Source organism: Magallana gigas, chromosome 5, assembly GCF_963853765.1.
Source record: "Magallana gigas chromosome 5, xbMagGiga1.1, whole genome shotgun sequence".
NCBI lineage: Eukaryota > Metazoa > Mollusca > Bivalvia > Ostreida > Ostreidae > Magallana > Magallana gigas.
The window spans coordinates 49,104,439-49,132,015 of NC_088857.1; the positions used below are offsets into that span (position 1 = coordinate 49,104,439).

At 32.4% G+C, this 27,577-nt stretch overlaps 2 protein-coding genes, 2 long non-coding RNA genes and 1 other non-coding gene across 8 annotated transcripts in view; 1 reads left to right on the plus strand and 4 right to left on the minus strand.

The window, feature by feature from the left end:
- LOC105343207 (uncharacterized) overlaps positions 1 to 4,057 on the minus strand; it is a 57,935-nt gene extending 53,878 nt beyond the window's left edge. For all 3 annotated transcript variants that reach the window (XM_066086087.1, XM_066086086.1, XM_066086085.1), the window contains exons 1-6: positions 3,805 to 4,057; positions 2,740 to 2,795; positions 2,466 to 2,578; positions 1,927 to 2,087; positions 1,100 to 1,277; positions 109 to 249 (exon numbers count right to left, since the gene is read on the minus strand). In XM_066086087.1, coding sequence (XP_065942159.1) covers positions 109 to 249; positions 1,100 to 1,277; positions 1,927 to 2,087; positions 2,466 to 2,578; positions 2,740 to 2,795; positions 3,805 to 3,871 — 716 coding nt within the window. In that variant the 5' untranslated portion in view covers positions 3,872 to 4,057. The remainder of the gene's footprint in view (positions 1 to 108; positions 250 to 1,099; positions 1,278 to 1,926; positions 2,088 to 2,465; positions 2,579 to 2,739; positions 2,796 to 3,804) is intronic.
- Positions 4,058 to 4,072: 15 nt separating this feature from the next.
- On the plus strand, positions 4,073 to 15,657 carry LOC105343205 (enoyl-CoA hydratase domain-containing protein 3, mitochondrial). The gene is made up of 10 exons (XM_011450461.4): positions 4,073 to 4,216; positions 4,698 to 4,825; positions 5,047 to 5,176; positions 5,723 to 5,794; positions 5,907 to 5,940; positions 6,258 to 6,342; positions 6,639 to 6,748; positions 6,848 to 6,906; positions 7,746 to 7,852; positions 15,408 to 15,657. Exons 1-10 carry the CDS (start codon positions 4,172 to 4,174, stop codon positions 15,523 to 15,525), a joined length of 888 nt encoding a protein of 295 aa, XP_011448763.2. The 5' UTR covers positions 4,073 to 4,171; the 3' UTR covers positions 15,526 to 15,657.
- Trnay-gua (transfer RNA tyrosine (anticodon GUA)) lies at positions 13,845 to 13,934 on the minus strand. Its single transcript is given in 2 exon segments — positions 13,845 to 13,880; positions 13,898 to 13,934. It is a non-coding gene; the product is annotated as a tRNA-Tyr (tRNA).
- Positions 15,658 to 16,264: 607 nt separating the features above from the next.
- LOC117686884 (uncharacterized) lies at positions 16,265 to 17,726 on the minus strand. Of its 2 annotated transcripts, XR_010714389.1 has the most exons (3): positions 17,341 to 17,726; positions 16,654 to 16,709; positions 16,265 to 16,488 (listed from the first exon to the last, which is right to left on the minus strand). It is a non-coding gene; the product is annotated as an uncharacterized lncRNA (long non-coding RNA). The 2 variants fall into 2 exon arrangements; XR_004599957.2 differs by lacking the exon at positions 17,341 to 17,726 and having other exon boundaries at positions 16,654 to 17,268.
- A 2,241-nt stretch (positions 17,727 to 19,967) lies between these two features.
- LOC117686890 (uncharacterized) lies at positions 19,968 to 24,007 on the minus strand. The gene is made up of 3 exons (XR_004599969.2): positions 23,929 to 24,007; positions 21,225 to 21,299; positions 19,968 to 20,133 (listed from the first exon to the last, which is right to left on the minus strand). It is a non-coding gene; the product is annotated as an uncharacterized lncRNA (long non-coding RNA).
- Positions 24,008 to 27,577: the final 3,570 nt, after the last annotated feature.

Consider the following 27,577-nt stretch of genomic DNA (forward strand, 5'->3'; position numbering starts at 1 on the left):
AAAGACTTTAATCTATACATGAATATATGTGTTCATTAATAAAACCACAAAAATATATAAAGATTTATAATGCTGTGAGCTTAGATCCAACATGGATGAATGGCTTACGTCTTCTCGTGGTGGTCTTCATCGAGATCTTTAATTTCTGGATCCACACGATAGGTTGGCTGGACCATGGCTTGGTTTTTCTTCAAGGCTTTCTTGTCTTTGATCTTTTTCTGAATACGAGCTTCTTTCTGCTTCCTTTTACTAATGATGACACACAAAATATAAATTATATGATAATAAGAGAAAAAAATTACCGAAAATTAAACCGCAAACTATTGTTAATTCGTATATGAAGTTTTCATCAGTAAAATTCAAAAACTTTTACCGGTACATGAATTACAAAACGCAAATGCAATAAACACCACACCACAACTCACAAATATTTGAAGAATATCATGTATATGGATACTGTTAATTTCTTATTTTATGCGATTTCTTAATTCCACTGTTTTGTGTAAAATCATGACAATACATGTATAAAACTGCAAGCCCCAAATTTTTTGCTATATTTCATATAGTTCAAAGCTGTCTAAAATGAAGACGAGTTATAAGAATTTGTGAGGGTTGCTTTTCACGATTTTATGTGAATATTACTACATCTCGCTATATAAGGAGTCTACAGTATTAGTATTTCATTCAATTTCTCTGGTTTCTTCGCCTGTTAGTAAAATTTTATTTTATATACATTATCAATGTACTTTACATGTTCATGTACCATACCATTATTTCAATATTGCTATTATTTATATGTAATAACCTATGCCATAAGATGTATGTCTTGTGCAAATAAAGAATATATATAAGATATTTCCATTAAAATCTTATTGATACTTGTAATGTTCTAAGTGTGACGATACTTACCTATACAAATATTATATATCATATTATTTACAGATATCAGACTATGCAAGTTTGATGTCATACATTCCAGTCAAATTTCAAAGGATACATGGAAACCATACATCAAAGTACTTTGATGTTAATCATGCACTTTCCCATAATATGACTTCATGTTCTAGACTTGAATTTTGCCTTGTTTTCAGCAACTTACTTCCAGAAATGAAGTCCAATGGCCAGGAATATCACCAGAAACAGGACTACGAATGCGATGGGGATGATGATCTGGTTCTCTGTGGTGGTAGCTGGTACCCCGTAATATGTTTCATCTGCCCACGTGATCCAGTATCCAGTTTGGGTGTTAAAGGTTGTCCGCGCAAGACGGATGATTTCTGAATGCACAATTATGAAAATACATGTTCATCTAGTTTTATCAGTACAAGTACTATATGTGTTGGAATTGTACGTGTTTTAAATAATGACATACTTTCAAAACAAATACAAATTTAACAGCTAGACCTTAATACAAACCTCTAAGACTGCTATATAAGTTTACATTTAAATTAACATTATTATTCAAAATTTAATCTACCACCGCTATTCTTTCTATGTACAAGTATTAGTGCCTAGCTGGCTTAAAACATAGAGGAGGCAAGATACTTATATAACTAAAAATTGTCATAGAACGTGATTGAAAAACTTTCTCAGTTTTAACTGCTACATATAATTAACTTCAATGATTAAAAAATATGTTGATTTCGATTTTCAGAAAGAACTACGTATATGATTCTGGTATGAGTCCAATTCTGCCCCCATAATTTGCAACTTTTTAAAATAAGGTTAAATTTTTTGATGTTAATATATTTCAAAATTGTGGGCACTGGATCAAAATGGAAATTATGAAAAAAACTTCATAAGTATATCATATACTAAGGAAGCAAAGAATTAAAGTAAATTAATGACGTTCATTTTAGGGGCCCATATCACATATAGTCCTTTAACTTAATAAAGAATACTCAAAATGATACTTGGAACCCTTACCATATAGTGCAGAGTTGACGACCACATACTGGGTCACTGAGGAATTGGAGGCAGTTGAGCCGGTTGGAAATTTGAGATAAAATTTGTGTTTCAAATTTTTTAGATCTTTTTTGGGATAATCACTAATTTTTCCAACATCGTTTTCTTTGAAACTGATTGATCTGCAAATAAAAAAGTAACACTTCTACTAGTAGCGATGATATTGATCTGTATACCCAGCTGATATGTGTAACAATCAAGTCAATGAATGCGCAGTCTTCATTGTATTCTGACTGATATCATGCATCAACATTAGATTAATACAGATTACACACAAAACAGTTAACTTCATAATTTTAAAGTTCTAGAATAATTAAAAAGAATTTCACACATCTAACAGAAATATAATAGAAACAAATTAGCTAGTTTTATTGAATTTCTGAGATTTCATTGTGACTTTAAGACCTGTAATTATATACATATAGGAAAACTCATAGTCATGAAATTCTAATAAACACCCGATAAATAATGTTGTATGGTAAGATACGCGTATGTCTTACACAGAAGTACAGCAGGTTTCTAAGCCACAGGTTGCTACATTTGATTCGCAGTATGTGTTTGCTGCAGAGGCAATCGTCCCAGAAAACGTGGTCTCCATGGAATTGGCTGTCCACTGTATTGAGATGCATATATATAATTAAATATATGATATAAATGTTACAAGAATTCTTATATTTACATGTTTGAAAGTTATTGAATCGATCTCACTGCATGTGTCTGTAAAAGTGTTACATGTAACACAATTATTCACTGTCAGTATATAATTAAATGTACCGTATCAGTTGTGAGGCGATATATGATGATTTCCACTGCATATGCATCTGATTCCGCTATAAAGTAAAATTAAATATATGGCAATATAAGAAACGTACATTATCAATCATACTAAAAGAACACAAACATTCTATCATTATGAACAAATACATGTTAATTTGTTATATATATAATGCATTGACACATTCTCTCAAATAACAGAACAAACAGTTATCATGATCATTCATGATAAAAAGTGTATAATTTAGACTAGGTGTTATAGATTAAAAAAAAAGCATTCAGAAAAATCAAAGTTGCATATACAATAAAAGAAATTATTTTTACCAGGAAAAGGAATGAATAATGGTACTGTGAGGAGATGATCATATGGAGGAAAATTATAAATAACAGTGCTCCCCATCTAAATCAGTTCATCAAAAAAATAAGTGCACCCCTAGGTCTTATATACAATGAGCAAATATTATTTTTTTAAAGCAAAGGAATGATTTTTTTAAACATTAAGAATTGAGAGCACCTGGGAGGTTTTAAGCTCTAGCTCTTGCAGGGTAAATTGATATATATACACTTTGGTGAAGTTCTAGAAGGTAGATAAATAAATGAAGTAATTGAATTAAATTTAATTTACGTCATATTTCACCAAACTATGTCATTTTGCCCTGCAAAAGAGCAGTACCACAGTTATCGTAAAAGGGTCTAGCTATGTATTTATATAATGAATAACACTTTTCAACACTCTCAAATTAGAATTAAGATAAATATAATTAATCGATTGCCTTAGAAATGACACATTTACGTGTTTTTCCCTGTTGAATTAAAATTTTAAATTCAACTCAATTCTAAAGACAAAGTCTTAATTTTATAGGAACTTAAGTTATACAAATACAAATATACATGGTTATACATTGTTTATACATTAATTGTTTTAAAATTGACATGTTCGTTCTGAATTTAAGTTAGTCTATGCTTTTCACACAAGGCCTTATTGGCTTAAATGAAATTTAAAGAATATTTTGATTGTTAATTTTTTCAAAAATAAACGTGCGTCCAAAAAATATTGATACTTACTTGCGAGATCACAGCGAACATGGAAAATCATACAAAGTACTACAACTAGTAAAACTGATAGCTTCATTTTGATTTTTGGTGCAAAATAATTCAGTAGAGAAACGCCGTGTAACACAACGTCGAACCACGCAACGACCTTTTGACCTTTTTGTTTATTGTCACCATTCAACAAGACGTTGAATGCACTCAAAACTCTGTATTGCTAAATCCTCCATTTGTAAACAGTGGCGTTGCTGTGTATTGGTCTCTGGGGGTTAGGTAGGACATGCGAGAAAGCATGAGAGGTGCTCCAAGAAACATCGGAATATCTCGTTTAGTGGGTAATCATCCGAAGAGATCCGAATAACTTGTTAAGCCTCAATTTATCATGTCTGCGCGACTTTCGCTTTCCCTTTTTCGAAGTTTCGAAAAGGTAATTTTATTGTGATTAACGCAAATGTCATTAAAAAATTAACGACTATACAATAAAATTAACTCTATTTTGATACATTGCTAGCTTTTAAAACTTTCTTGCATGTTGATCTTGAGCGATCGGAGTGTTGAAACCTTTGAACTTTTAAATGCCAAGAAGCAAAAATAGTGTAAATTCGCACTAAGATGGATGAAAAATATCAGCATTTGGTAGAAAAGTTTTTCTTTAACCTACGATCACTGATTGGGAGGTCAATCCCATCAGAGTACAGTTATAGTAGACCCACGACAATTTTGACATCAGCATCACAAATGTTGGTTGACAGATAAACGCACTCAAGTTTTGCATTTAATGTAGTCATCTATACAGATTTATAGCGAAAAATACCATAATTTTTTTTTTTCAATTTTTTTTTTCAAGCACAAGTATATTCGGTTTTATCCTATTTATTGTTTTTACGTTGAGAGACATTATTTGACAGGTGGTATTTAAGCCAAATGTAGGTCATGTGCGATGCATGTCACAAGCCAGTGCTGCTGAACAATACACCAAAGTCTCTGAAGATGAAAAGGGCATCCGCACTATACAGCTTAATGATCCAAAGAAAAGGTACAGTGTATATGTTTAAAATACAAAAGAGCTCTGGTACATGTATTATGCTTGAAAACAGGAATATTTTTTTAGAATATATGACAGGGGTACAAATGACATTTTTGCCTTGACTAGGATTTTCTATCAGAACACATGAATGATGATCGACCTGTCGTAATTGTTTTAAAATTAAAATGATTACTTGTTCACTGGATGTGCTTTACCATTTGTTATTTCAGAAATGCTCTATCACTCAAAATGCTTAAAACTCTTCACAACAACTTGACATCTGGCGTAGACGACCTGCGAGCCATAATTCTTTGTTCCACAGGTCCAGTATGGTCAGCAGGTCATGACCTTAAAGAGTTGGTGTGTAATTTGTATAATTTCTAGTCTATTTCTAGATGTATGGTTTCAGTACATCTCAGGCAGTACATTATTAAATTGTGCTACACTCTAACCTGTTGTTATAGTATTAGTCCTACCTCTTGTCCAATTACCTGTTGAACCGTTATTGAATTCTTTTGTGAAGTTGTTGGTTATGACAGATTTTACTCTTTGCTTTACTTGCAAATATTAAAGTAAGCCATTTCAATTTCATTGTGTAGAGTTATTTTGATGATCATTTATATATTCAAGCTGAGTTTTTCTTTTGCACCTCAGAGCTTTTGGCATAATGTTGTACATGTACATGTACATACCAGTATACAATTTTCATTTTGTTCATTTAAAACCTTTGGGTTGTAAAAAAAAATATCTCTGGGTAAATTTTAACAAAATTTTATAGCATTCAAAAATTTGTTTGATTCAGTTACTAGATATTTTGTCAAAATTTAATTATTTACATAAAACCATGATGAATTTTATACAGTATATAATGTAAAACTAAGAGTGTTTGGTACTTGTAATTCATAGACAAGTAAAGAAGGCAGAGAGTACCATCGACAAGTTTTTGACACCTGTTCAGAGGTCATGTCATTAATTCAGGTAGGTTCAAATAGATCTTTAATTTGTTTGATTAATTTTATCATCACATACTTGAATTATTATTTTTTTTTAAAATTATAATCATATTGGGATCCTATTGTTCATTCCACAGGACTTGCCCATCCCGGTCATAGCATCTGTATCAGGTAGGTAAATTGTCAATCCTTCAGGTTTAAGATCTAAATATGATAAATAAAATATAATATTCACCAGTGAATACATTCAATAGTGTCATCACTGAATACATTCACTTGTATCATTTATATACAGTTGTATCAATTGAGAATTGATTTTATCTCTCTAGACTCATCACAATTTCCCTTATTTAAAGTACATGTATTACACAAAATATATCTGTAAATATTTCAAAAGCTACATTAGGAATACCTGGTTAATGTGTTTGCATTTGAACTGGCATGATTCGTTATGAGAGTAACTGTTGGTTGCTGCTTCTCATTGATAGGTTTAGCAACAGCTGCTGGTGCTCAGCTGGTTGCTAGCTGTGACATTGCCATTGCCGCACAGAGTGCCAGATTTGCAACACCAGGGTAAAGATAAAATTAATTTTATCTGTTAGTTTACTTGCATACATTGACATATTTAAGGTACAGCATAAATTTGTGTGACAAATTGAAAAAAATTGGCAAAGTTTTTCTTGCAGCAATCTGGTTTAAAAATTTCTGCTTGAATTGTTCATTATGGTCATTGTGATGGTTAGCTGGAATTGAAATTTAGGTCTGTGAATTTGCAGACTGAAGAGCTACATAAGTACAAGGGCCATTCTGAGAATATAATGTATGCAGCTCTTTGAAAAGGAAAAATATTGAAATGTTTTTGGTTTTAGAGTAAGTGTGGGTCTGTTCTGCTCAACTCCAGCAGTAGCTGTAGGGAGAGCTGTTCCAAGAAAAGTTGCCATGGAAATGCTGTTTACTGGTCATCCTATTACAGCTCAAGGTATACTGATGCATATTTTTTTTACTATGCAAAGAATATTAATTAACACACAATTAGAATTGCCCTGAATACATGTTGTGATTTAATTCTGACCTACAGATGCACTGCTGCATGGTTTGGTCAGTAGAGTGGTTCCCGACCATCAACTGGAAGAAGAGGTGACTCTACTAGGGAATAGTCCAAGTACTTGTACTGAAGACCACAGAGGTCTAGACAGTAGATAAATAGTCTGTGTGTTTCCTACTCTCTCATGTCAAACAAACGAAAATATGATATTACTTGTAGATATTATTTTTTAGAGCATTTTAAGGTTGCTTTAAATTTAGGTCATGCTGACAGTCTCTCTGCGTGACTGACTCATATCTATCAAATACACTGAACACAGGGTTATTGTATTCTGATAAGATACATGGATGGGGTTATCATAAACACAGAAGAAACCAATGAAGATTAAAATATTCCCAATGATGAGAAACCTAAAAGGGTTAACGTTACTAAGAGAAAAATACAAATGTTTGTCAAAATATAACTTAGGTTAGATTTCAGTTTTGTTTTGAATTAATAAAAATTAGACCTTTCTTTGTTATATGTTGTCACAAGTGGTAACAGATTACAAAGAGTGAGAAAAAAGGTCTAATTTTAATTAGATTGGTTAAAATTGCATATAATATAGTTTTTGTCAGGGAAATGAAAGCACATAACATATCTATCAGAGACATATGTAACAGTGTATTCTCCCTTAATAGTAATAGTTATCTAAGCCCTATAAAGTATTAAAGTAATGAATGGAGATAGTGAAACAGTATATATAAGTACTAGTAAATGATATGTATTATTTTCAATTTTCACAGAACAATGATTGACATTGATACCTGCATGTGGGTCTATTAGAAATTTTGCTATACAGTTTTATTGAAAGTGCTACCTATATATATCTTAGGATGTTTGATTAAAAAGTTTATAGATAACATGGAATGTCTCTCTTGAACTCTTTCAGACACAAAGAATTGCAGATAGAATTTGTGAAACAAGTCGAGAAGTTGTAGCAATTGGAAAAGCAACATTTTATGCCCAGATGAATTTAGAAAGAAAAGAGGCATACAGGTATATCAACTGAAGATTTCAACTGATTATATGTTTAATCAAAGGATTTGTCACAGAACTGATGGGTCAGGTGCCTATAGCTTTTCCGGCATCTTTATCATACTTTAAAATTAAGTCCCACATACAAGTAAAATTATACATGTAAAACCTTAAGTCAGAAATTTTAACATTTAATTGTTCAAAAATTTTCTTCTGAAATTATGCTTTAATTGAGTAACTATCATTTTAAATGGATTGGTTTTAAATCTGAGCAAATTAATTTAGGAATGAACAATTTGAAGCTACTTGTGTAGAGTTCCAAATCGCATTCTCTGATATTTTTAGTGACTTTTAAAAAACTGGCTGAATTTTTGTCCATAACCTTACCATACAATCATTGTTAAAGAGTATCAAGAGAACTCTTCCCTAGAGAACCCATAAACTATTCAAACATGCACCCTAATACAAATTCTCCAAGGGAATGAATAATTATATTATATTATATGAATTATCTGTGAGACCAAGGTCTTGAAGAATAACAACAAATGAATATTATTGATAACAAATATAATAAAAACTAGAGCCGAGCTCGTTGCAAAGCAACGAGTAGGTCTTCCGTCGCAACTTCGTGTCGCGAAAGGATTGTCCATCAGTCTGATTTAAACACCTTCTTCTCCTGACACTTGTCAGAGCCAGAACCTGTATTGATAAAATGTCATCTTTACACGACCATTTCTTCTTACCAATAAGAGCTTTAGAAAATTGATTGAAACTCTTCAAATGGAGACAAAAAAATTAATTCATGCCTGTTTTCTATGTAACCTCTAGATTGAGTATTGCACCACTCATTAAACAGATAAAGGCATATCTTTGCTAAGTAGGTGTTTATTTAGATTGTATGCAAATGTGGATGTCAAGTGGAGATAGTCTGTTATTGATACAGGTCTATCAGAACCTGGCGAGTGTAAGGAGAAGGGAAATGGTTTTTAATGATACTGGATTATCAATGTGATAATAGTAAGTTCAAGAAATCGAAAACGAGACTCAATTTCAAAGTATTATTTTCATACCAGGCAAGTTCTTCGTTTAACTTACTTCAAGTTTAGGATAACTTTAAAAAAGACATCATTTATGTACATGTATATAATTAATTTAATTATAATAAAAGTGTGGATGTGGCGGTGGGGGAAATGACCCAAAAATCAATTTTCTAAGCGTTAACTTAAGGGAAATTTTGGTTGAGAGAAAGGGGGGCATTGCTCCCGCTGGACCATCTAAAAGGTACTGTTAGCAAGCTCACAAATGATATCCCCGCTAAGAAAGAAGTCATTACTCACGTATTTCTCTATTAGAGAATAATGGATGGTTCTTTTTCTTTAGTGAGTCAGACAAGGCAGGGTATATTTACAGGTCACAAGTAATCTTTATGTCAAACTCTAGCTTTTACTCATTTCCATTAATACAAGATATGACACATGTTTGACTTTGAACTTGCGCAACTGCCCCTGGGTCAAGTTCATGACACATCATCGGTCATCAGGAATCTTTACATGAAATAGAAACTCCCAATGTTTCTCCTTAAATGACATAGGGACAAATCATTACACACCCTCAGGTCATAAGCAATCTTTGTGTGAAGTAAGAAATTCCAAAGTGGACCGGAAATAAATTTTGCACTTTTCCTGCCAGTGACCTTTACTTTGTCCAAATGACCTTGGGTTTAGGTCATGACGCTTCGTCAGGTAATGAGTAATACTTGTATGAAGTAAGAACACTTCCAATGTTTCTCCATCAGAAAGATATAGACCGGACACGACGTACGGACGGACAAGGTGATTTTTATTTAACCCCCCCCCCCCTCAATTTATTTTCGTGGGGTATAAAAATCCTTTTCGCCCGTTTTGTGCGGCACAAAAAAGACATATATTTCTCAATTATTTCTATCATATCACATATAAATATACATATAAATGTATGATTTGTATGCACATTTGAGTTCTTCTCATCATCGTCGGAAAGGATAAGAAACCCTTGGGGTCCAATAATGTCTTTCATGGGCATTTGTCAGTTTGCATCACTAAATAATTTCCAAGCGGTAAGCTATCAAAGCTTTTGAGATGTTACATGTAGATATTGAATTTCTATAGATTTAAATTTAAGGTTAGGAAAAACAACACTTTTTTATACAGTAAAAAAAAAACTAAAATAGCTTAATGTACGCGTACACATAAATAAGAAGATGTAGCGAAAGCTATAAAGACTTTATGTTTTTCTGTTCAACAGGTTAATTTTTTAGCCACATTCTCAGATTACGATATCGCACCTTTAATGTGAGGTTGATTGACATCGAATATTTAGACACTTATTGTTTAACAATTGACCGCTGCAGTGAAAGCGTCCTTCCAAATGTTACTCAATTATTTATCAATTGTTGATCTGCAGCCCGGGGGCAATATTCTGAGCTATGTGCGCTGACGCGACACGAGATTTTCGGTCGCACGTGGAGCGGATTGACTTAGCATAGACTGACCGAATAAACACACGGGTGGGAAAATGACAAACATTGAGGAGAAAAATGTACACATGTTAAGTAGTCGCCAAAAATGGGTCTTCGCCACATTTTGAAAAAAAATAAAGCCCTTGCACTGTGATCATGAAACCGATAAAATCTAAACAAATCTTGTTTAAAAACTCATGTGAACATTCTAAAAAAAAATCACTAAATCCCTCAATTCTGGACAATTCTTTTATCGTGTAAGCCTCTACCGCCAATCGCAACTTCTCGGGCCTTTCCGGCAAGCTCGGAAAAACACTTCGAATGTATTACCTAGGCGTCCATGACTACTCCCCCCCCCCCCCCCCCCCCCCCCATTTTTATAAAACTTGATATAATTACAACACATTTTATGATCTGTTGAGATGTGAGCTATACTTTATTAAAGGTATCAATATACACTAAAATATAACACGGAAACGACATACAAGACTTCTTGCCGATACATACTTATTTTAATGGGAAGCGACTCCATTTTGTATAAAATTCTAACATCTGGTGATGTTAATACATTCGAGGTGCTTTTTCAAACTTGCCGGAAAGGTCAGAGAAGTTGCAATTGCCTCTACCGCATGTGTTAATTTGATATTTGATTTTTTTTATCCTGCCTTGAACGCTTGGGGACTGTTTCATTTTCTAAATTCGGCTAAATAATTCTTCCAATTTTGAGCGCGCACTCTCTCTCTCTCTCTCTCTCTCTCTCTCATTTTATGTGCAACCTTATGAAGACCTCAACTACTTTCTGCGATATCTATAAAACCTCTCAGCAGTATTTAGCGGAAATATTCGTGGGTAAATAAAAAAAATTTAAATTGAAACACAAGTCAATCTTACATGTACCGGTCAAAATCTCGAATAAACAAATAGTTGGAATCGTACAAAATATCAATAAACATGCACGTGTGATAAAGTACATGTAGAAGAACACGAAGCTACCGCGGATCACTTGTCCACTCGCGCGGGATCTCCTTGGCTACATGTATGTTCTGGGGGTGATCATCATTGTAAGGTTTAATCTTTGTGGTTTTTCGTTGTTTATCTATAACATTATTAGTACATGTATAGTTTTTAGAACATTTTAGAATTACAAATTCACTATTGATTTATGTCGGATGATGTTTCTGATTTGGAATAATATCGCTTTTATCAATTTTTAGAGGGGCTTCTCAATTCACATTCTAATGTTTAATTAAATAAATTGAAGATGAACAAACTAACTGAAACAGTTCTGTATCTTGTTATTAGATAACCGCTGACCTCTAGGTAGTGCAGCCGCGACCGATTTCCTCGGCCGCGGATGAGGGATCGGATAACTTACGTAATGTTAAAACACACGTAGAGAGCTCAGAACCCAGGAAGATTTACAATGTTTGCAGTATGATGACTAAACTCTAATTAATATAAGTTTGTCCCCCTTTAATCCCACAGTTGATCTATCTGTCTGATACTGCTTCAGTTCGAGAATGGCATTGCTTTTATGATTAAACAGAACGATTTCTTATGGACACTCTTTCGTTTAATTCAAATTAAGAAGAGTAAGCTTTAATGTCATTGTGTACGATTCTTGTGTTTGCGGGTAAATAAAATCACATATGACACACGCGATTCTTGTGTATTAGATAACCGCTGACCGCTAGGTAGTCCAGCCGCGACCTTGACGATCGATTTTCTCGGCCGCGGGCGAGATGGGTTATGTAATGACGCAGACAGCTAAGAATTTAGGTCAATTTGAAATGCTTGCAGTAAAATGACTCAAATCTATTTCATGGAAGTTATTTTTTCTAAAATCTAGTTTATGTATCTCACTAGATAAGAAAAAGAACGTTTATATTTTCTCGTTTTTGCTTTTCTTAACGGTTGTCCACTATAGGACCTAAACAGAGGTGACTCCAAAAAAAAAAGGCTGTAAGAAAAACATGTACACGTATACTTTTTAGACACTTTTTCAAATGATTCAAAGCATCCCGTATATGCTGGTACACTTTAAGCTGTTAATTTATGTACGTTATGCGCACGAAGACGATTCGCTTACTTGCCAAATGAATATAGGTACATGTTAACAAGACAAGCTTTTTACACTCATATTACGCATTACCGGTACAAAATAATTTTGTAACGACATTGATAACACAATAATGAACAACTTTTCTATCGACAGCTATAGCGAAATATTAACCATTTTTGAGTTATAAAGCGAAGACTTTTAAGGGATCTAGACCCCTAATTTAAGGGGCCAGCCCTTTTTCAATGGTGTCAAGTGAAAGCCCTTGATACTTTGCACATATTTTGCTCTATATGTGTTTAGAGAAAAGTTTAAACTAAAGAGCTACATAACAAAAACACAACCAAAAATCAGCATTTTTTGAAACACAAATTTATATAAATTTTTTGAAACTTTAAAGGAGGAAAATTATAAAAACAAAACTCGGAGGACAACGTTCAAACTCTCTATTTTTAAGATTTGCGACTTTGTAACACATGATGTGAGCGGTTTCAGAGCCTTTGCGTGCACAAGAATGCCTATATTTTTGGGAAAAAGGGGAATAACTCGGTACCGGAAGTGTCGATTTCAACGATTTTCCTTAGATATTGAGAAATAGTAACTACCAATAAGCTCTGAAAATTTGAACGTTATAAGACGACAAACAAGCAAGATATTTGAGTTTTAAAAAACGTCTAGAAGAAAAAAAAGAATAAAAAGAATTACCAACAGAATTAGTACAAGGTCTTCCGTTGAAAACGGAAGACCTTAAAAAAACCGAAAAAACTGAGATCCAGAAAATTTTTCCGGGGGGGTGGGGGGGGGGGGCACCCGACAGTTATTGAAATACTCAGTATAAATCTCAAATTAATGCACTTTTCTTTTAAGGATTTGAGTTGGCAAATATGAGTTGAGTTATTTGACATTTTTTGTAACAGTGGGACTTGAGGCATATATTTGGTAATTTCATAATGTAAATTAAAATCAAATTTGAATTTTGCATGGGAGGGGGACTCTATATTATATGTACAGTGTATTATAGTGTAGGTAAGTGGTATATAACACATGCATGTATTCTAGTAGGATTTCTCTAGAAATAATTTTTTCATACCCATTTATAGAAGCATTGATTTGAATTGACCATGCACATCTCCTTATGATCATGACTTTGGTAACGGTTCTCTAGCATTCTTTCAAGCTTAGTGATCAATTTATCCTTCCTATTACCGCTGATAACAACTGACGTCAAATTAACAGGATCAGATGAAACAACTATTAATTAGCATTCTGCTAGATTAAATTCTTCAAACTCTTGTCCTTTCTGAGATATATTATTTTTCAAATAATATCTGCAATATTGCTACTTCAAAGTAGTCATATTGCAGATAGTGTAGAAGAAAATGTTTATTATGCTCATATCTTTATTCAATTCTACTTCACACTGTCAGATTAAATCTACCAAATGGGAAAAATTTTAATCCCGCGAGGCGGATTTGAACCACCGACCTAAGGATAACTTAGTTATATACCTCTACAGTCCTCCGCTCTACCAACTGAGCTATCACGGGATAGAAACACGGGAAATTAACCTATTTTAAAAGAGTAGTATACTTATTTCTCGTTCAACTCTTTCATATTTAAAAAAAATGGCCGATTCCTTTAAGATTAAATAAAATTAACGCAGGTATATTACATTTACATATTGTACATGTAAGGCCCGAGAAGTTGCGATTGTGTACATAACATATTTTCATAATTAAACTGGTCCTTGTTTGGGAACCAGTTTAAAACTTTCAACCCAATGTTCTATTCGGCCCGGAACTATTCACCTGCACGAACATGTAAAATCTATATCCCTGGGCTTTCAGTCGACAAACACAATCGATGTACCCCCGAGTACCTAAACTCCATCACCATAAGCAGAAAACATCCTGCGTTTCTCTGTAAATTATTTTTTGTGGTTTTTGTCATTTGCATTCACTAAATATAAAGTGAAACAATATATAATTTATAAAATTATTAAAAAATATATTTTATTATTTGAAAAAAGCCCATTGAATGCGATGGTTATGACACGTGCTTATCATATCTAATAAACCTAACTCCGTCACCCACATGCTCTTTGATATGCCAATGAATGTAGATCAATTTACAATTTAGTTTAAACTCATTTGTATCCAGGCCAAGTTATAATAAACAATATTGGTGCATGAAATTTAAATTTTATTTAATTGATTTGATTTAAACATATTTTATTATGCAAATATACATTTACATAAGTGTACATCGTATTTAATTTCACGGAAATGAAATGATCGCCAGAATAAAAAAAAATGGGTTGTTGTAACAACAATCACAATGACATTTTCAGAATGTATGAATGCCGTTGGATTTCTGTCCTTACATATTTCAAATGAGCGATTTGACGTTATCATCAAGTGTAGTGCATAAACGCTAATGCAGACTGAAAAAAATGTATTAATTAAAAACTTAAATAAAAAAAATGTATATTAGTGAAATTTTTCAGATTTACCTTTCTAAAAATTATTGGCCACCGTAAATGATCAAAGGGCCCACACCTCAGATATATCGAAATTTTAAAACACCTGTGAAAAAGTGCTAGCCGATTTCACGCAAATGAACAAGATTTAATTTTGTTATGTGTTAACACATTCTGGAATTAAACCTTTGTAAATTGTTGACATTTTGTTGAAGATTTTTGACATGAAAAAAAGAAGTCATAATCGCACTTGATTTCAAACAGTGAAGTTACCTGAAAGTGACGGAGTTAAGGGGATAAGCGATATAGTCATGTACCTTCAAAATAATAAAAAAAAATCTTTTTTGCTTCCTATATATTAATATTTATCTTAGTTAGCATATCGGGAAATTAGCTTTAGCAGATTATTTTCCGCTCTGTGACAGTGCATCCTGACTCGTAACTAAATAATTCGGATAAATGGCGCAGCCATTCACGTTATATCGCAAATAAAAAAAAAGTATGAAGTCATCTCTATACACTATACGTTCTTAATTTACAGATTGACGTCAGCTGTTATGGTGGAGAATCTGTCACTAGAAGACGGACAGGAAGGAATCAAGGCCTTCATAGAGAAGAGGAAGCCTACTTGGTCACACAGAAATCAGAAAGTTCACTAACACACACAGTCGGTGTATTATTTCTGACCTACGTCATAGGAGAAGTGACAACATATGTGATAAGGACATATTTTGTATACAATATCTAACGCATAGTATGCAGTTATATCTTATTAAATTGGTTACATTTTACACCTGTTCCAGACAAGCACTTAAAAAATTATGTTTCGTACAAGAAGCATTTCGTGTATGAATGAGTTAGCCGCAGATGTTAAAGGGACTTGGACACGATTTAAGATCAAAAATTTTATTTTTATTTTATTTTTTATGTATAAAATGCTTTACTGGTGCATTTTAAATAATTGACCAAAATATTGAATGTTAAAGTCAAGCTACAAGTGAGATACAGACGTAAGAAACAGTTGTTATGTTTATCTGACCCACTTCACTTTCAGCGTCATTTGCGTGAAATTCAAACGCAACACTGACTAAGATCATGATTTTAATTTTCATTCTTAAAATAATTTAACGCTGTGAATTTCACTAAAATAATGTTAAAATGTTGTTTCTGTTCACACCAATCATCATTATAAAATTGTTGAAATTGGAAAAAAATAATTTCATCAGTTGCCTTTATTTGGGGGGGGGGGGGGGTGTAAGTGTTGAGTTTGTAATTTACACATTTATGTTTCATAAAAATTTATGTTAAGTACTATGCTTGTGAATAAATTCTTTTAATTACTTGTAATCATAATTGATATTTTAGTACTAATTAAAGAAAGCAAGAAGAAACAATATATCAATATTATCAAGAATTTATTTTGATAATCAACTTTACAAATACTATAGAGATTGCTTTTCTGTGACAAACTGTTCAACAAGACTAGTGTTTTCTGATTTTTAGTATTTTTCAGTCATAATGTGTAATTTATGGAAATTGACAATTCTTCTTGCACACTACATGTTCTTCTCTTCTGTCTTTTTGATATTTGGAGGTAGTCCAGTTGATAAGAAAACCAATACCTGAAATGATGAATATATATCAATTTCAAATTTCATTTCAATAGATATCAATGCAAATTATTATAATAGGTTACATTAGTATGATTATCAATATGAACAACCAACTATGCATGAAGTTGAAGTTAGTGAGTAAAAGAAATATTTATATACATTTGTAGTACCTACTTTTTATCAACATCCCAAGAAGTGTTTTCAGTGGACCGTCTACTGCCTAAGTAACCCTGAAAATGAATAATGTGTCATAATTAGCAAGCTATTGTGTTAAAGATAACATGAAAATGAAACATTACTCTATTATTGGGCATATTAATGGCGGTTTCAATTTCAGTGATATTACAACAGGCATAATCAAATGTTCATTTTTTAAAATGTGCGGAAATTCAGTTTGAACACTTTAATTTTGTCTTAAATAAAATTAATTAGATCTTCATAAAAGAAGGCTGAATAAAATAACACATTTCGATTTACTTAAACAACATTACAATCTTGTCTATAATCATTCCAGATCCCCACAGTAATCTTTGTAGTGCTAGCACATACAGTGTTTGGCCATGGCCTTTTTAATGTGTACTTTGAACATGGAGGAAATGCGATCTAATATTATCGCGATATGAGACCAGTAAAAAGCTACAATGAGCCGCAACGCTCTCTATGATCAAAACTAGCGAAACGCAGAACAATTACTTTGCCTGACTGAGTCACCAAACTGATGTTTGAACACAATATTACATGAAAAACAAATGTAAACAAGTAAACAAAATCGCAGCCGAGGAATTTCACTTCGTTTCCGTTCCATCCAACAATATTAAATAATATAAAACAACATCTAGGGGAGGTACAGATAATTCCTACCTTATTCAGTTGAATACTATGCCGATTTCTGTCCACGCTGGTTGTAAACGAGTTAAATTCCGAGATATATCACTGAAGTCCACATGTTTATTCTGATCACAGCTGCAAGCGCCGATGTGACGTAGTCAGCCTCGACACGTCATCAGACGACTTAGGAATTTCATGATTTCGCGAGATATAAAGAATAGTTTATGATTTTATTTCAGTACACCTTTCTTGAACCATTCAAACCCAATAATTAATCATATTCATTTTGGTAGATGTTTGTTAATTACCGAAATACCCATATCTCGTAAAATCTCATGAATAAGGGGCGGGGCTTATGCAAATTTTTCTAAATCACACGTGGTAGAATTCTTAGACCTTCCTTAACATAGCTGAGTTCATATTTTACCCAAATCGTCACCTACGGGAATTTGAGTCTTACATTATCATGATTATTTCTTGCCGTCAGTGATTATCGATAAACGGCGCGTGTAGATTTCAGTCTGACTGTTTCTGTTGAGCTATTTATCAACTATAAGTTTCCGTAAGAAATAGAAGGAGTCATACTCTGTAGATATAAATATAGATGTAAATATATAGCTCTAAGGTAAAACTCGGGTTGATGTACCGTGTAGCTATAGAGTATCACATGCAAAGAACACTAGCAGGTCATTACAGGTCATATGACCACTCACGACTATTATTAATATTACTGCACGTTGCTTCATGGATTATACCAAAAAACATCTTGGTCAAGTCCACTACCAGAGGCGGATCCAGCAATTTTGAAAAGGGGGGGTTCCAATTGATGAAAATCAATACCTGCAAAATTCATTACTTGTCAATAAACAAGGACTTTTTGAAAGTTTTCCCTGCGTAAATTTAATAACAATTCAAAATAAATAACAAGCAGCAATAAATAAAATTGTTTGAATTACAAGAAGATTTTATGTAATGTACCATCCTCTGTGCATGCTGCTCCTCTCATGTCAGGGTTCAGAAACAGTGGTGTCTTTAAATGGAAACGTCATCATTTTCTTGACCACTGCCTTATAGAATAACCGTACATATCTAATGAAGAAAAATAGTAAAGATATTTAATTAAGCATTGAATGCTTATTTATAAATGTCGTCGTTCCTATGACACACCAAGCGGTGCAGACAAATTGAATACCGCGCGTTAAGTGTATTCATAGAAAATTGAACGGCGCAGATTTCCAATGCAAACTTATGGTGAAATGTACACTGCATATAAATATCATGCTGTGTATTTAGATTAAAATGTTTAAGCTGTAGAGTGACTAGTAAAACTTAAACCGATAGAACTTTTCTATAATTGTAGGTTCCATCTCATCTTTATAATTATGTTTTGAGATGTACCTTGTCTCAAGTCCCACGGCAATCAACTCATTGTCTAGTTGGAATTTTGCATCTTTGCATCCTGAAAAGGTGCATGAGTGATGTCTTCTCCTGTGTCGGTGATTGCCTTCACCTGGTCAAATTTCCCAAGCAGCCTTCGCAGCATTCTCTTCATCTGCGTATGGAGTTGAGAGTTCATGGATGCACTTGTTTGAAAACATGATATGATTTGTATTAGTACATTATCAAAAAGGGGTTGGAATGAAAGAAATAATCGTAGCACGTAGTGAAAGGTTGTGTTAAATTTATTCAAAATTGGCATAGACAACTTCAGTAAAAGGAAAAACATGTGCATCTCTTTGAACGGTAACAAATCTTTGCATCTCTGCCCTCGCCCAGCTCTTTCTGACTCAAGTAGCTTCTTTGTGCTGGCCACTAATGTATAATTCTTTCTATGCGATGCAGCATCTAATGTATGAAAAATCGAATAAAGAATCTTTCAACAGATTTAAAAGAGCAAGTTGATTAATCAACACGATTTGTTACGGGACCTGCCCAATTGGATGCAATGCCGGTTTTGAGGGCCAAATTTCTAAAATAGGTGCGTAGTTAAACTTTGTACTTTTTATATTTTAGTAAGACAACTATCATAAGTTCCCTGTTTATTTGTCAAATCTTAACGTCGTTGTGTACTCTTAATAAGTTACCAATAAATATATTCGTTCTTTACATAATCATTCAATATCATTTCATTGCAAGTATATATATATTTTGATGCAAACTTCTGATGATTTGGATCCGCCAAAACGTGTCCACCACCTTACTCTCATTTTTGCTATTTCGGGCCTGTTTATCGAAATGAAAGTAGGTTTTTAATCAATTTCACAAAAATCTCTTTTCAGATAAAATTCAATTTTAGCTTACGTACATCATCTCACACGTGTTGAAATACCACAGGTGTAAGCGGTTACTCTGGTGCATGCATTTTGTAGTTTATTTGCAAAATGTCGTAATTTTAAAGTATAGATACGCTTTATACGGGCATATTTATCTTGCATGTTATCTTGCATAAAATATTGTGACATCGTTTTGTTTTCCTGTGACATTAAAAACAGTGTCGTATACTCTATATATTGTATATGAAATTAATTTACATTCAAATCACAATACAAAGCAATCATTTTTTAAACTATTTCTAAAAAAATACAAAACACGTCATATAATTGAATGATTTATTAATGTGATATTTTTTTACTTGAATATGATAATTTATGATAGGACACAAAAATATCATTTGGTTTATCACAGTAAACGGGGAGGATTCTGTTTACTTTTTGCCTGGAATGTCGGGAATATTTGTAGGATCGACATTTTCTAAATCCACATGGTCAGCAGGACTTTCGCCTTCTCCGGTAGAAGCACCGTCCTTTGTATGTGTAGTACCCTGTGCTGTTAACAATAATGTGCTATTATGTGATGTGGTTTGATATTATATGATATAATAATAACAGGTCAGGTACCATTACATTTGAATTAAGATCTGAAAAAGAACCAGGATTAAAACTTACATTCCTACATTATATAAATTAAAGCAATTTTTCCATTAATTCAATCAAATTACATCACCATAAAAGAGCTCTAAAGTACGAGAATAAAAAAAAAATAAAAAATTGTAATACTGTGTGAATTTCGCATGCAAAATGATATTTCTCTTTTAATATTTCAGATAGGATTGTCTTTCTTCAAATTGAATTTGTTAAAGTAACTCCGTCTTGCCAGCTTTTGTATCTATGCCATTGAGCATTTTTTATCATTATTTAGAATATTTTACTGACTCCGTCTTGCCAGCTTTTGTATCTATGCCATTGAGCATTTTTTATCATTATTTAGAATATTTTACTGACTCCGTCTTGCCAGCTTTTGTATCTATGCCATTGAGTATTTTTTATCATTATTTAGAATACTTTACTGACTCCGTCTTGCCAGCTTTTGTATCTATGCCATTGAGCATTTTTTATCATCATTTACACTATTTTACTGACTCCGTCTTGCCAGCTTTTGTATCTATGCCATTGAGCATTTTTTATCATCATTTAAAATATTTTACTGACTCCGTCTTGCCAGCTTTTGTATCTATGCCATTGAGCATTTTTTATCATCATTTAGAATATTTTACTGACTCCGTCTTGCCAGCTTTTGTATCTATGCCATTGAGCATTTTTTATCATCATTTAGAATATTTTACTGACTCCGTCTTGCCAGCTTTTGTATCTATGCCATTGAGCATTTTTTATCATCATTTAGAATATTTTACTGACTCCGTCTTGCCAGCTTTTGTATCTATGCCATTGAGCATTTTTTATCATCATTTAGAATATTTTACTGACTCCGTCTTGCCAGCTTTTGTATCTATGCCATTGAGCATTTTTTATCATCATTTAGAATATTTTACTGACTCCGTCTTGCCAGCTTTTGTATCTATGCCATTGAGTATTTTTTATCATCATTTAGAATATTTTACTGAACAACGTCAGACTTACCTGTTACACAAGATGCCAAACAAACAATTAAGACCAGAGCAATAATGGTGGTTTTCATTTTGATTCTGATTATTCCTGATAAATTAAAAATTGTTCGTAGAATATACTTATATACACAATAAATTAAAAGTACAAGGTTTTTCCAGTACCAGTGTCAGCAAAGTGCAAATCATTTCATTCATTTGGGCTTACATCATAGATTATTTCGTTTTAGAAAAATTCTTTTTCCAAAAAATCTAAATATGAAAAATCCGTACTGCTGATAAATCAAATGGAAATAAACTAAATTGTTGGTGCATATCAAGAGGCATGCGTGAACGTACCGAATATATCATGAATGTTTTTTTTTTTAAATCTCAGAAAGCCATTCTGTGTTGTCTGTCAGATGTTTTTTTTCTTTTTTTAAATCAACGAACTAAATTATAAATTTAGAAATGTTGCCGGTTTAAACATAAGTCCGGGTTAGATATTCCAAATGTATTGATTGCGTTTTATGGTAACATTTTATATTATAAATGCATCCTCCTTGTATTAATTCATAAGCATACAATACAGAATTCAGAACCCTGCCTTGTTTTGTTATTCACCAACTCGTTGTAATCAAAATTTCTGTTCAACTATTGATACTTAAACAATTAAATGCTTTCTTTCACGCGGGATATTATCATAACGGAGATTCTACAGTAGTTGGTTAAGTACCTTCGCTATACATATAGCGTTTAATTTTCTACATTCAAAGAAAAATGTGTAATTGAGTCCTGTGATGGGTCTATAGCGACACCACGACAGAAATGACCACGGTGTGTCAGATCATGTGTATTGACTTGAGCATGTTTACATTGTACTTGAAAGAGTCGGAAATTTGTCCGTGCGTATCAGAAGGAGGTGCGGGGAAAACAGTTCTCCACTTGTCAACTTAAAGCTTTCTTTTGCTTCCTCTTTTTGTACAGGTAGATCACAATAAGACACATGACTGTGCACTTCTCCAAAATTTAACATAAGTGATTCAGGGGGCTCAAATTATTATTTATTGTCATTTAATTATTCATTATATTATATTTCATTGTGTAGTTTTATTTTGAATGTTTTATTATAAAAATAGTTCAAATTGTATTTCAACTTGAAGTTGTCTTTTGTCTATTATGTACAGGGAAACAGGCTACCCCCTATGTATAGGAGGAGATAGTTCTGGTCTTTAAATGTGGAACAGGTGTCTGTTCAAGGACAAACACGATCTCGAGGATCATTCAAATTGAAGTATCATATTGGAATTATCATAGTTTAATAGTATGAAGTTGGCGACATTGCAGCAAAATACAAAGCGGGTTATGTATTTTTTCTGCAATGATTGGTACCTTCATTACCCGTATGAATCATAAAAGAAATCATTTTATTGTTTATATTCACATCTTTCTTTTAGCAATTGAATAAATTGATCGTAAAAAGTAAGAAATATTAACTAAATTATTCTTAATGTAAATCAGTATGTGGATAAACAAACGGCCAAATTGTCACTTGTTAAGAATTTAAGTCTGACATCATAATGATTAGTTCGTGCAGTCCATGAATTATTTTGGGCCGATGAAGGTTTCAACCAATCGATAAACTGGGCGTGTAGATTTTAATTTTGTCAGTTTCTCTGCAGAGCAATGAATTATCAATGATTTTCGTAAGAAATAGAGGTCACATTTGATTGATGTAAATGTTTTGTTTTTTATCAAACCAAACTAGGTTACACAATTCACAAGTGCAGATATGTCTTCATCAACTTATTTTTTTTAAGGTTGTTTATATTGGTTATTATTTACACGTTACCTGAAATGATATATATACAACAAATCTTTTAAAAAATGGATTTTAATGCATGTATGAGTATCTCAAGTCAAAATTATATGGTCTTTTGTAGCTTGCCATTTTACAAACAAGATGTGAATTCAAATTTTAAAACAATAACAAAAAAAAATTATAGTAAAACAAAATTCAAGAGTTCTCATGCCCTTGAAAAACTAATACTTCATTTTTTCAGACATTCAAGTTTGCTTTTCAATGAAACACTGAATATTTAGTTCAAATAATAGATAGTGAATTGTTATAATTTCATTTTGTTTTACTTTTTTATCTATAAAGGGGCATGGTCACGATTTTGGTCAAATTTTTTTTTTCGATTTTAATGTTTAACAATGCTTCAGTGAGGCATTTTTAATAGGCAACTCAAATTTGAGTGCCATTTGTTGAGTTATAAGCGAGTTACAGAGCTTACAATTCTTCGCTATGTAAACAAAGCGTTTGTTTACATTTTGAATGTTGAAGTGAAATTCCAGTTTTAGACCTCAAATAAATGTGTTAATCGTTAGGAATTGTTTATTTATGCTTAAAATGAATAAGAAGATAGACAAATCAGCTTGAGAAAGATTTTTTACTGGCATATTGAACCTATGTAAACAAAAACAGAGCACGAGCCTTATTTACATGACGAAGAATTGTGAGCCCTGTATCTTGCTTAAAACTCATCGACTGGCACCCAAATTTCATTTGATCATTAGAAATACATTCCTAAAGCATTGTAAATAATAAAAGCAAAAAAAAAACAAAACAAAACAAAATTTGACCAAAATCGTGACCATGCCCCTTTAATAATTATCTTTGAAAATCGTTTGGTATATATTATATATTGGTATATATTAAGTGATATCAAAATAATTACCTTTTCTGAACGAATTTAATCTAATTCCTACTTTTTTTCAGGATGACAAGGATTAGACGTTTATGAAGATTTATTCTACATCATCTATCAAATTTTGGTTTCTCCTTACTTGATTTTTTATTGGATTATTCCTGATCATTTAGCAATTGTGCGTAGCATATACTTTAATTTACTAGACTTGTAAGGTTTTTCCAGTGCCAGTGTCAGCAAAGTGCAAATCATTTCCTTAATTTGAGCATACCTCATAGATCAGTTTTTCAAAAATTTCTTTTTTCAGAAAGTTACTTGTACGAAAGGTTTCTATTTTCTAAAACTCAGACAACCATCCCGTGTTACCTATACGTTTTTGTCTCAAATTAATAACTGTATAAAATTATTCAATAAGAAATCTTGCTGCGTTAAAAATAAGAACGGGTTGGATTTTCTAGATGTTTTGCGCTGTTTGATAATTTTCTTTATTTATAGAATGCACCCCTTTTGAATTAATTATTTAAGATCTACTTATAAGACAATTAGCCTATAAACTACAAAATGCCTTAATCAGAGTAACTGCTTACACATTTAGCTATGATTGAACTTTACTTGATAAGTAATTATTGTGAAATTAATTAAAAACCTACATTCATTTTCGATAGCCCATCCCGAAATAGCAAAAATGAAAGTAAGCTGGTGGACACGCTCTGACAGAACCACGTTAGTGCGAGTTTGTATCAAAATAAATGCTTGCAATAAAATACCTAAAGAGTAAATATATTTTCTAGGAACTTACTTAGAGTACACAAAGAAGTTAAGATTAGACAAACGTTAAATAATAAAAATAAGGCAATTCGTTTCTTGAATGTGCGATTTTAGTTTTGATGTATAAAACGTTTGCAATGCACGACCTTTGGTGAGAGAATGGGATAAAGGATTTTCCCGAACGTGGTAACCAAGAACGCAGGTTTACTAATGACCCATTGCTTAAAGTGCAGGACGAGTTCATCATGCATCGCGGACAGATATATGCTTCTCATTGGTGAGCCAGAGCTCTAGCCATCATTAAACACAGAAGAAGATTTCTAAAACATTGGTTTAATTTTTTGAATCGATTCATAATTAAAAGGAAGACGCAGTCGTGCTCAGGAATGTTGGAGTAGGGTTGGAGTCTATTTTTATAGAATTGTGTAAAGTGGGCTTCGCATCGGCGATGGCGTAGCTCATAAACTGTGCTTTGGTAATATTTCATTGATTGTAGTTGCAATTTTGATGTGAGAGTTTTCAAGATCAGTAGATTGTTGGTACTGTTTTGTAGCGATCTTATCCTCTCAAGCTCAGAAAACATATCCGAATTGTTTATGAAGGTAGTTACATGTAAGTTAAACTAACTGTTTATATAATTTTAAAAATAACTTTGCATTATAAACCCTACGCTACAGTTTTTTTGGGGCATTTATACAATGCCAAAAAACTTCAGATCATATGTAGATTATTAAGCGAAATTCATATAAACTGTAGAACAGTATTCCCAGAATGCCCTACCATGATGTCGAGCATGCATATTTCAGTAAAAAAAAAAGGCTAACAAAAAAGTTAAGAAATAAAATGGAACAATTTTATGCAATTTTAGTTTTGATGAAAAACTAAAGGAAAGAACCTTTTAGAACGGGACACCTAAGATCGCAGTTTGACTAATAAACGTCATGCAGAAAGTGTAGGGCGAGTTAACCAGATACTTCTGATCTAGCAACTTTGATTTAAGATATGCAAGAATATTGCATACAGTAGCATTCTTTAAATTTCATACATTTTTATACTTTGTTTTATCAAATTAAGCTGCTTGGTCCGATTTATTTGTTATTACAGTATCACAATTTTTTCCATACAAACCATTTATCTTAGAAAGTTATGGACTTTCTCCTATTTACACCAGGAGAATCAGTCTCCTTTCAAAGTTAGAAATATTCAAAGTCAATAAAAATAATTTCTTGTTGGGCAAACGAAAAAACAAACCAAAATGCATCACGGGAATGTTTAGAAAAAGAAACCGTTTGGTTTCATCCCCCGAATGATTGGGATCATTCAACACGCATACTATGCATCGATTGTAAAGAAAGCAAACTTCAGAAATATTAGCGAACAAAACGTACGCATGTTTATTTGTAATTTGTCTGATCATTTCGACCTTTATTTAAAGCGATGACAAAGTCGTAATACAACCATACCCGTCTCGTCGTCAGGGGTGAAATTTAACATGAGGCGAAATAACGCGGTACCCTTTTATGTCGTTTGTTTTGTTAGCAAATTTTGTACGTATTTTTCTTCATTGAAATTTGGCATAATTGACTGGGAAAACTACTGCAATGTCTATTATTATACATATACTTAGCATACCCATCGTTTAAAAGCGTGCATAAAATTTTATATAAAATCGGACCAAGCAGCTTTAAGTTACAAACGTCACGACCACAAATATATTTGTATGTCTTAAATTCTCAGAGGTTGTTTATATTTTAGCATTGAATGCTTCGATCCTTTAACACACCAAGCGGTGCAGATAAATAAAATACCGTGCGTTTTATCTAATCTTACAAAAACTAATATACTCAAAACGTTAGTATTTGTGCCAATTGTGCATAAATTGGCTAAGTGTATTTAAGAGAAATTGAACGTCGCAGATTCCCAATGCAAACATTAGGGGAAAATATACACTGAATGCAAATATGGTATATTATATCCACGTCACCTACCTGATATGATATATCTTTTATATATTTTTAAAATAATGGAGGTCTGTGTATAGTCTTTGTATTTTTGTTTTTACAATCAATTTGATAGATGCACTTTTGACAAATTTGAAATATTATTCTTGTCCTTTCATTTAAAAAAAGGTGTTTTTTTACGTAAATTAACAGTAAATTATAAATAAACAATTAGTTTATATTAAAGATCTCCGTGAAATACAAAAAAATCGTAACATTCTTATTTGATCTGGTTTCTATATTTTTTCAGGTTGATAATAAATGTACGATTTTAAGATTCATTATCAATCAACTATCAAATTGTGGTTTTCCTTACTTCAAATTTTTTTATAATGTCAATCATTTTCTCAATCTGCATTTTGTGGTTTTAATCTATCATAATCATATTTATATCCTATTTCTTAAATAAGGAAGAAGGTACCTTTTTATGATTGGTATTTTATGTAGAATATTTACTTTTTATCAATTTTTATTCATAATCAATTATGCAGCATAGAGAGACGTAGACAAATTTTTAACATTTGGAGGGATTATTTCTTAGTATAAAGTGGTTGATGGGAGCACATATCCACTCGATTGCTCCTTATGATATTGGCCCTCCGCCATGTCACAGCTGCCCTTATTTCCGCATTTCTTCTCGACATTTAGTTTCTATTTCTTATAACCTGATATATTTTATTCTTGCGCTTTAATCAATGCGATAAAACAAGTACATATCAAATGAAGTTTCTAGGAAACATCTTAGTTATTAGAAAGAATTGCTCAAACCATTATGTTAAGTCATCATTGTAATATTAAGGCATTAGGACATATAATGCTAGGGAATATCAATTTTCTATCAATAAATGCAACAATATATAATTCTATTTGGAAAAAGTCAATTAGTAAAACATTTACAGGGACTAAAAAGA